This window comes from Triplophysa dalaica, chromosome 1 (assembly GCF_015846415.1).
Source record: "Triplophysa dalaica isolate WHDGS20190420 chromosome 1, ASM1584641v1, whole genome shotgun sequence".
NCBI lineage: Eukaryota > Metazoa > Chordata > Actinopteri > Cypriniformes > Nemacheilidae > Triplophysa > Triplophysa dalaica.
In genome coordinates, this window is record NC_079542.1 from 7,494,543 (window position 1) to 7,504,852 (window position 10,310).

General features: G+C 39.4%; 1 protein-coding gene across 1 annotated transcript; it reads right to left on the reverse strand.

The window, feature by feature from the left end:
• Positions 1-1,456: 1,456 nt before the first annotated feature.
• fgf3 (fibroblast growth factor 3) lies at positions 1,457-5,088 on the reverse strand. Its single transcript, XM_056749106.1, has 3 exons — positions 4,410-5,088; positions 3,182-3,285; positions 1,457-2,781 (listed from the first exon to the last, which is right to left on the reverse strand). The coding sequence occupies exons 1-3, from the start codon at positions 4,678-4,680 to the stop codon at positions 2,392-2,394; spliced, it is 765 nt and encodes a 254-aa protein (XP_056605084.1). The 5' UTR covers positions 4,681-5,088; the 3' UTR covers positions 1,457-2,391.
• Between the last annotated feature and the right edge of the window lie 5,222 nt (positions 5,089-10,310).

Here is a 10,310-nt window from a genome sequence, read left to right on the forward strand (position 1 = left end):
TCTCAGTGGTTTTAATTGGAGCAGTTTTTACAAGCGCGGGGCTTTAAGTAAATTCTGAGAAAACCACTCGTTGAGTAATTCACCTGTCAAAAGGCTTAAAATCAGTCATTGTTCAAATCAAATTTTCCTTATGTTTCTTGTTTTGTGCACTTCCAGACATGTCTCCATTCAAATCAAATAATCGAAGTTTGTATTTGTAAGAAACCCAGATGCTGAAGAGTTTCTTGGCAGCCTTAATGAGCGCTACATATCCCCTTGACATGGCGGCAGACGCATCATTGTTGAAGGCAGGTCATCAGAAGTCGCTCGATCGGGACGCTGAACCCTAACCCCTGGGTCTCTGTTTACTTGTTATATGCCACTGAACTAATAGGGGCGTCGTGTGCCTGAATAGGTACTTAGAACGAGGCCCAAAGAACAAGAAAAACTTTGCGCGCAGGTTAAACATACATTTCCGTGGGTAAAATAAGCAGTGTTTCTGTGGAATACGTGCGTTTTTAGGCTTTATTTTGTATTTGATTTGTATTATTTGTGGCAAGTATTATTACAATGCAGCTGTTAATTGATCTCAAAATGAAGCAGTATTTTGATGTGCGATTATAGAATAGTCGCTAGAATAGAGTGTGCATATTTGAATGGCTGTGTGAAAAAATAAGGTAGTCTACCAGGCGGTGAGCACAAAGGGTTATTCAAACAGTGCCATTAATCTTGAGTGCTGCATTCCTGTTGAGTAATATTAGAGTTTGGCATTCATAAACTACACAACGCGTTACAATTTCTAAGTCACTTTTTTTCATCGGGGATTGCCTGTTTTAGATCTCAGGCTCTCGCCGTTTTGAAAAAGGAAGAAGCATGTCTCAAGCGACATGGCTTCCCAGGTTCCCCCAGAGAAATGCCTTTGTGGCCGCCAGGAAGCTCTCAAACCTGCGAAGTATTGAATAACACGTCTTCTTTCTCCTATAGATTTCAAAAGCGCGGCTCTGTCTCTTCTTGCTTCAATAATTTACTCTCGTTATGTAAGATTAGACTTAATACACGAAGATTAGGTTTTATATGCGTACATTTTATAATGCAGTCATTGCGTTATTTTTTTTCAATTGGTTTCATTTCTTTTCCCACATGATGTCACTTGAGGCAGTTTAAAGAGAAAGAGGGGGTGGTCCCAAGAGGGACTCCCTTTTAGATGGACCGATGAGAGACTTCAATACTTTTGCGATCACTTTCACAGTTTGGCTGAATATAACTGCAACGTGGAACCGAATGCCTTTTTGCCAACATTAATCTCGTTGATTGACAAACCTTTAATTAATTGTCGTATTATTTATTATTTTATCTGCAGGAAAACACACCTGTGTGAAAAAAAAGATAAGACCGGTTGCTTATGATATATTCAGCATTTTGGCACACTAATTCATCATTGGTTGTAGTCTATGCTGAAGTAAAAAAATGCTTATAATAAAAATTTTCATATAATTTATTGGTGACATTCCTCCAGATTTTCAGCTTTCAGTGTTGAAAATGCAGTTTATATGCATCATTTAGCTTACAGTGTCGCTTACATTTATCAGAACTGTTTCATACATGGTGTCATAATTTCCCACATGAGTATTAAAAAAGACAAAACTATAACATTATTTGAATCCAAAGAGTCTACTTTTGCTGGACCAGTTGTCCACTTGGAATATTATAGATTACAGTGTTACTCTAACAATGGTGACTTTTTTCTTTTTGGAGAAAAATCCTTGATACTTGGAAGTGTAGAAACTATGCTATATTCAATAACTTAAAAAATAAACAAAATAAATATGTATTACATTAGTCATATACAAAGTACTCCTGATTGCAGTTTAAGAACAGTAGCCTATCACATGGTAAGTTATGTGTTTTATGTGTTTTCTACTTTATACTTCAATAAGGGAAAAGTGCTTGTTTGTACACCAACTGGCCAGAGTCAAATAACATAACACATCATTGGCATTGTTAAGCACTTGTCCAACATCCTAATTTATGATGACAAACATTTACTTTGTTATTTTTCTCGTATAAAAGAAATATACAACTATATACAATACTTACACGTCCTTAACATAAAAGGATTTGAAAACAAACTTAGTGAACTAAACTTTCAGTAGTGTTAATTTGGTCACATAAACATATTTGTAGTGTCTTTTTTGTATCTCAGAAGGTGGGCTTTATAGGTGAAAGAACATGATATTTCTCTTGATGCTATTCAATCCTCCTTGCCAGAAATGGTAGCATATCTCTCCAGGTTTTCTTGTAAGTCGTGCTCTACCAGGACAGTTGTGTTCCATCTGACCTTTTTTCTCTTTCTAACTCTGTTTGAGTTCTTGCAGTGGCTTTGGCTCTCTCCATCTGTGTAAGATGTAAGTGTTAAATATCGCCCCTTCTGCTGTGGCTCTTGGAGCCCCTGTGTCGTCGTCTCCTTCGCTCACCCCGACCCGAAGGGACTTTATGGGCACTTGTCTGATGCCGCTGACTCTCTCTGAGCTTGCGCACTAACTCATGGTCCTTGTTGCCCAAAACACGGGGCAGGAAGAGGGAAGCTTTGTCTGTGCTCCGTGTTTTAAAGCCCCTCCTAGGCCGGCCCTTTCCATTAATGGACACGTACCACTGCCTCTTAGAACTGGCACGGCGCTTGCCCGCCCCGGCGCTGGACCCTGCAGCTGGTGCTTGGGTGGTAGCATGGTGCCGTGATGCATAGGTGTTGTATCCTAGTTCATGAATACGCTCGACAAACTCACATTCATGGTTGAAGACTTCCTAGAAGGTTGAAAAAACAGGTGTAAGATTTTAATTGTGCAAATTAGAGGGGTAACTGTTTAGTTGTAATTAGGGCATGTTAGACATTTTACAAAGTGACTATAATATTTGACAATAATTCTCATCTGCACATTTTAAACCCTCAGAATCTCCTCCGCAAAATAAGGACACATCCTTGGAAGAGGTTGTCACTCTCTGAGCATACATTTTAGTGACTAGGTTCCCACTGAGAAACAAACTCTAGAAATCTAATTCTAAGTAATTAAGCAACATGTGGGCATACTGGTTCCGCATGAGAAACACCACCATGTGGCAACAGCCTCAAATAGCCCTGCGTGATATCTGATCCTACCGCCAGCACAAACTCAGCTTCTTGATTTTCATGTGACATAACGCTTACCGAGGCATACAGACGTCCTTTTTCATTCATAGCAAGGTATCTTCCCGAAAACAGACCCTTGATCGCTACCACCCCAACATCAACAGCTGTGATCTCGAGTATACCTAGAAAAAAAGTGCAACAATTATTGCGCATGAAGTTGGCTAATGACAAAATGCTTGTAAAAATATAAACGTGGGAGAAGATTAAAATCTATATAAATCGCCATATGTTTTCATATATTATTCCTATTATTAATAATAATACCAAAACATAAGAATACATCTAATTTTCACCAAAAAATATGTTTATTCTTTATTATCTCGATCAATATAAATTGATTTAAGTCGGTAAAGGTCTTCATAAAACAACATGCCCTACAATTTAACAAATAATATTTTTTTTCCATTTTAAAGGATGCAACACATATATAAAACATTTAATATTTGATTTTCTGTATGCCACATATAGGGTTTTACGTTGATTGACTCACAGTCTACAGGACAAACGCTGTCAGGTTAGATATACAGACACTAAACACCTCTTAAGGAGGATGTTTATTCTTCCCCTTTTTAGCACTGATTAATGGCTCTCCTTATTCTTCTGTCTCGAATAATCATCCTTTTACGTTGGATAAACACATCCGTTGTTTAAGTCATTATGTTAAATTGTCTGTTCAATCCTGTTTTCATATGGTAATGTCTATGACCACTCGGATTTAACTAATTGGAAAACTAAGACTTGATAATTAAAAGATAGATCATTTAAGGGGTATAGACAATCTTGTCCACTTGAGTCACCATGTAAGCAATACATTAACATTTTGAGTTTCTTTCGTCAGCAAATAACATATTTCGTGTTTTTTTTATTTGCTGACTTGTCATTCCATTTTTAGCACACGTTTCAACATGGTGAGAAATATTTACAAGCTGCACTGCATGTGGTGCTCCTTAACTGAAGCAGTCCGTGAATACGCTCCGGTTAATGCATTTATCTTCATGTGGTAAGAATTCAGATTAAAATTACATTTCTGTTCCTCCATTTCACAGAACAAAAAAACACGTCCTAAATGTAAGTTATTTAATGCGTAATGCCACTGTCGCATTTGTATCCCGACTCATGTCAGCGCTAAATGTTTTTCTGATGTACATTATGCAAGCCGCTGATGGGGTCTGCCAGAAAATAGTCGATGCAGTCATATCGAAAGTTGAAATTCACAAATATAAAAACGTTTAAAAAATATACTCACTGAAAGGATTGTTTTCTTCAAGAGATCCGTCTATTTTTCCGTTTGGGTGAATTTGCAAATGATATTTTGTGGCGCAGTAAAGTTTTCTGCGTCTCGGAGCTCCCCCGAGGTGCTCGTAAACCCCGCCGCGTCCACCAGCATCTCGCCGCTGCCTAGGGTCACACGCCTGGCCCCTGGCACAAGGCGCCTTTGGGGTCCTGGATGGCCTCGGAGAGTCCTGCAAACTCGGATCCAAGAAGCTCAGTAACAACAAGAGCAGAATTATAACCATTGTGGCATGGCGGGATATCGGCAAAACCTCGCTGGAATAGAAATAGCTGGCACTCGGGTCCCATTAAAGTCGTAGCATTAGTCAGAGCCGCAAAGCAGTGATCCAGTTAACTGAAAAGCAAAAAATAAAAATAACTATTCCTCTCTTAATTGTGTCGTGCTAGGAAAAAGCCTGGGTCATCTGTTAGAGCCGGCTGCGTGACAACAGCGTGGGTTCGCCTGTCGGTGCGCATGGGTTCCTCTCTGTTCTCTAAACAGACTGTATCTGACCGAGGAGGAGAAAAAAGCCAGGAGGTTTCACAGGGAGGCTATCGTGAGATTTCGCTGATCGACAGTGTGCACAGAAATAAAAGAGCCCTCTTTGAACAATAGCACGAACCCCGACCAATTGATACAAAGGAAAAGAGGAGGAAAGGTATCAGTCGAGTTTGCAGTGTGTATAAAATTACACAGCACTACACACGGTGGCTTACAGCCGAAAACTGCATCACAAAGAGAGAGACATCCAAGGGCAGATTTTTTTTCTTTTGAAAGATCCAAAAGCTCAAATATATAGGCTATCCGAAAATTATACGCTGTGGTAGCATGAGCATTGGCTGGTGGGTGAGCCACTATCAATTTTGTTTTCATGGCTGTTAGCTAATTTCAACAGTGATGATAACATTCATAGACGTAGACACGTGGATTTAAACGATCTGCATAAATGTGTGGAATGTTTAAATTGTGTAGAATGTTTAAATGTTTAAATAACGGCTCTTAGGTTACTTATTCAGAAACTGAGTCATGCATTTCTTTTATGACTATGTATGCTATTTATTTTTTATTTTTAATATGTGCGCATAACATGCACTTTACTAACAGCAATTTGATTATCTTTACAAACGTAACGCAGTACGTCTCGCAAATATTTTTTCTCCAACATTTCTTACGTTCTACATAAACTGTCGCAGATATTTTATAAAGGAGAAGAATTAATGGCATGCTTCGAATCAAGACCTGTATGTGGTCTTGAAACAGAAGAAACTTTTCTTGGGGTTTCCTTTTAATAACAATCCAGATTGGAGCGTATCATTTCGCAGGTACACTTTCGTGCAATTTAAAGAAATCACGCTACTGTTTTTTTAACATAGACTACATACCACACTCTCTCTCTCTCTAAATAACTTTTTAATAACAAGTTTCCTTCGTCTTAAACGAGCTATTTATCAACAATGAAAATGAAATGACTGGAGCAGCAACTGCTCCTGCAGTGTTGCAGCTAGTGGGTGGAAAAGTAACACGCAAATGACTTCTGCCTAAATTGCTTCCATCTTGGTCGCATTATGGTTACCATTCTCGTAATTAGCACCATCATCTACAAATCCCTGCCCTTTGGCGCAACACCAGCGCATGCTATCAACCACACGTTTGAAAACCTCGTGGGAAGACACCCTTCATTTTCTCATCATTTTTCCACGCATAACCTAGCGACCTGTTTGTCACGCAGTTTTAAATCAGGTAATGCGTAATAATAATTTGTCGCGCTCTAGGCACGGTGTGTGTCCGACTAGACAGGGCCCACTGATGTACATCATGAGATGCTCTGGTGAACTAGTCTGAGAGAGACTCTCTTGATGTGGTTTGATCCTAACGGAGGGTTGCATTTCTGATGTGGTCGCCTGTTTTTTCTGGAAGTATTTTAATTACGGACCACAGCCGTCCACAAAGCCCAGCAGTGATAATCAGAGAGAGAAAGAGAGAAAGAGAGAGAGGAAAGGAGGGGGGGGGCTTTGGGGGTCGTGCAGGATGTTGCCGATTATTTCCTAACTCAACGGTTAAATTGTACGATGTCGAAGTCTGTTTTCAGTATCTTGAGCTCATCAATCACCTTACCTCGGTTGCATAAATTAAGCTACTGTTGCCTTTTGTAAAACATACACATTTATTTTTAATGTCACAGATTTTCACAGATTACATTTTGTATGTGCAGTTTTCTCTCTCTCTCTATTTCAGACAATAATTTCCATTATTAATATTGTTTATCACTTTCCACAAATGCATTGATGTGATTTAGTCTGAGGTGTCAACCATTCAATAAAAGATTCCTAAAATATGTTAAATAATCAAATTTTGTAAAAGTGCTCCTGAATTTACTATTAAAATGACATTTGTTGGCATAACTTTATGAAGTCAAATTGATTGAATGAAATCAAATTCTTGATATCATAATTTTGGATAAAACCAGTTAGTTTAGATTACCAATCTAAACAATTGCTTTCCAGGTTTTTTAAAATCTCCTTGTGAGGATATAGATCGCTTAAGGACGCAATTCAACAATCTTTCTTAACAAAAGCATTATTAAAGAACATTTCAGGCTTTATGTACGAGACTTCCCTCCTTTTTTACAATGGCAGTCACTAGTAATAACAGTCACTAGTTTTTTTCTGGCTACATTGCAGAAAAGGAGGTACGGCAATCCAGACCAAACCAAGCTGACCACTGAACCTTTTCTGCTGTATTTTTTCTCATGAAATAGTTTTTTTTACGCTGGTGATCTGAGGGCCTGGCTAGAGCCAGACGGGAATGCCTCTCGTCCCCTGACAAATCACTGTTGAGCTCCTTTTGTCCAGGTTCACTTTGATCTCACCTGCTTGTCAGGCGCTTAGAAAGAACTCCCATACAGTCCCAATGCACTGCAAACAAATTGGCGACCACTTCATTCTCATACCTCATTACCTCAGGTTGGTTTGGAAAAAAATGCTAACCTCTTTAAATGCCTTTTTAGTACAAAGCAATTTTGTGAATATATATTGGAGTATTGGAAACATTTATGTGTGTAATTTTTTTTAAATCTTCTGCCAGAAAGCCCTCAGCAGAACCCCCACATCATGCCCACAGCTGGTTCAACCTATCGGCTTTTCGGTAGAACGTTGGACACAGAGGTTTATAGAATGCGTTTGGAAGAAAGTTTGTAAATGTTGGCCATGACGCCTCATTGCTCCTTTTCCATTTCACAGCCCGAGAGATGTCAAAAGTGTTGAATTGATTTCTGTGGTGTAGACACGCCCAATTTATCTGTCAGGGTTGAACACGCCAAAGGTCGCTTGTGTTTACTTTGAACTGTTTTTAATGAAACACCCTTAATACAGATTTCAGTCCTCTAGAGATGCACATCATCTACAGCCTTTCATAAATCTCAATGACGACTCAATATGAATTGCCAGCAGCGCTTTATCTCTCCCTCTCTCTGTCCCTCTCTCTCTCCTCTCTCCGTTTTAATTTCTCTCTCACACTCTCCCTATTCCTCTCCCACACTTCTTCTTGAAACCGGATAGGTCTTTCTTATACCTCTGCAGCCCTTTGATTCTTAGCTGCAGGTCTCAAATACCTTTTGGGAGGACGCTGGATTTCTCTGCACCTTCTAACAGTAAATGATTGTGGTGACCTGTAACTGTATAAGGCATCAATGGTTAACACACTGAGCGCTTGGGGTGCGAGGGGGCGAGTGCGACAAAAAAACGAACAGCGGGAACAATCAACACATTTACCAAAAGATACAAATGTGCTTAGTCTATCCAAAAACAATGGCATGATGTGTCTTTATGCCGCTTAGGGAAAGTGTAAAAGTTAATTCAATTGTCAGTCAGTGTATGCGTTACATTCTTCAGTACAGTACCGTCTCTCCAGTGCCGCAGGAAAAAAAAATCACGCTGTTGGTGAACGGGACACATCTCATAGCGACAGTGACGAAGCAGCTGTCGATGACTCATTTGAAACTCAATGTCACCTAATTTCCCTTAAATATAAGGCCATTGACAGAGGGGATGGGGTCCCCAGCAGGGGCCTGGTGCATGTGAAAGGGCCATGTTGATTGTGTAAAAGATGGATGGCAGAGGAGTGTTTGCTGCAAACTGCATTGTTCCCATTTCTCCTTTTCAAAACTTCATGGCAACATTTATATGGACCCTCTCTGAGCTTTTACTTTCGAACTCCCTTTGTTCTACTCTATATCTCCTTAAATGTTTGTGCACACACACACACAAATAACAGGTCCTCAACGCAACAAATATATGATTGCCCCCCTTTGGTGTGACGGTCTTACATCTTGATGTTAGTATTGAGGTGTATTTGCAAAGTAATGTAACGTTTGCATTTACATTCAACCATTTGCATTTTTCAGAGAGGGAAATTTATGTTTATAACAATTGTTTGTCATATTTCGTCTCAGATTCAGAATGACAGCTTCTACAACCATAGATTTAAACCTTAATGGCATGACACTGATAAAGTAAGACAGAAATAGATCATTAGGTCATTTAGGTTAATCTGGGACAATTTGGGACGGTGGTTCAATTCCCTTGGGTGACAGGCAGGCTGTGCCAGAAAGTCTGTGTTAACCTTACCAAATTCTTGCTGATTTGTTGCGTAATAAAGCCTTATTTTGTTCCTTTCTTAATTATAGAAGACAAAATGTTAACCCATTTCCCTAATCTACCCGTTTTGCTTTATTCTCTAAAATCGCAGGTCAAAGGGGCGAAAAAGACACTGCAACAGTTCCCACCCATTTCTAATAGTGTTGAGATTAGCAACAGATCCTGTCTATCCGCTTGTAATAACATAAGTGAGCAGTCCAGCATGGGCGATGACAGAGCCCACGGTGACCCAAAGAGGGCCACGCGTCTCCACAGCACACCCGTCACCCCAGGAATCAACCCGCAACGCTAATGCTCACGACCAAATGTCATTGTGTTTCATTACGGTTGCCAGTTCCATTTTGGTTCTAGTAAGTATAAGCCAAACAGGATGGGCACATGAACCGTCTTTTTTTTAATCACATTTTTTCGGTGGTTTTCCACCTTCTGGAGAAAGACTGAGTGATGCCTGCGCAGAATTGGGGTGCTGACAGAACCCCGTGCTTAAAGCACTTATCACCATCGTGTTGTTTGCTGATGTCTTTCAGTGGTCTAAAAGCCAAATGTCCGTGGTATGTTAATGTTTCCTGTCAGGGCTGTGGTTTAACATGGACCGCAAACATATATTTAGCGTTTCTGACATCAACATTCAGTGCCATGGAAGTGATGCAATAAGATATATGATGTTATGAAGACAGAGACCCTCCCCTTAATGAAATTGATGAAGTTTATAAATATACAAACTCAGAGAAAAATGATATTGCTCAAAGGTGACTCTTAAAGGAGCTGTCTATAGAGATCTCATTGTATCAACTTTATTTTTGCTAATGAAAAGGTAATTGACATACATTAAGAGCACAGAGCTATACATTTGTTGATATAGTTATATTATGATAAATCTTCAGTGAATTATCTGATTTATTATTAATTTGGGTGTCTTGGTACCGATTTTATGAGAGGTCTTACATTTGTTCTACATGTCATACTTGTTATAAGAGAAACAACGAGTTATTGAAGAGATCACATTTGTAATATTCCTCTGGGAGGTCAAACTGGATATGCATACTGCCAAAGCGTGATGTTAAAAGAAAAGTGCTTTGGTTCATTTGGAGGGTGTATAGCAAATTTGGGCCAAACTAACACCGTGCCATGGGTCAGATCCAGACTTATGTATTTGTTGGGTATTGAGGTGGTAAGAGTGATTGACTGGTGGTTGGATTTTTCTCCACATCTGTTCCCA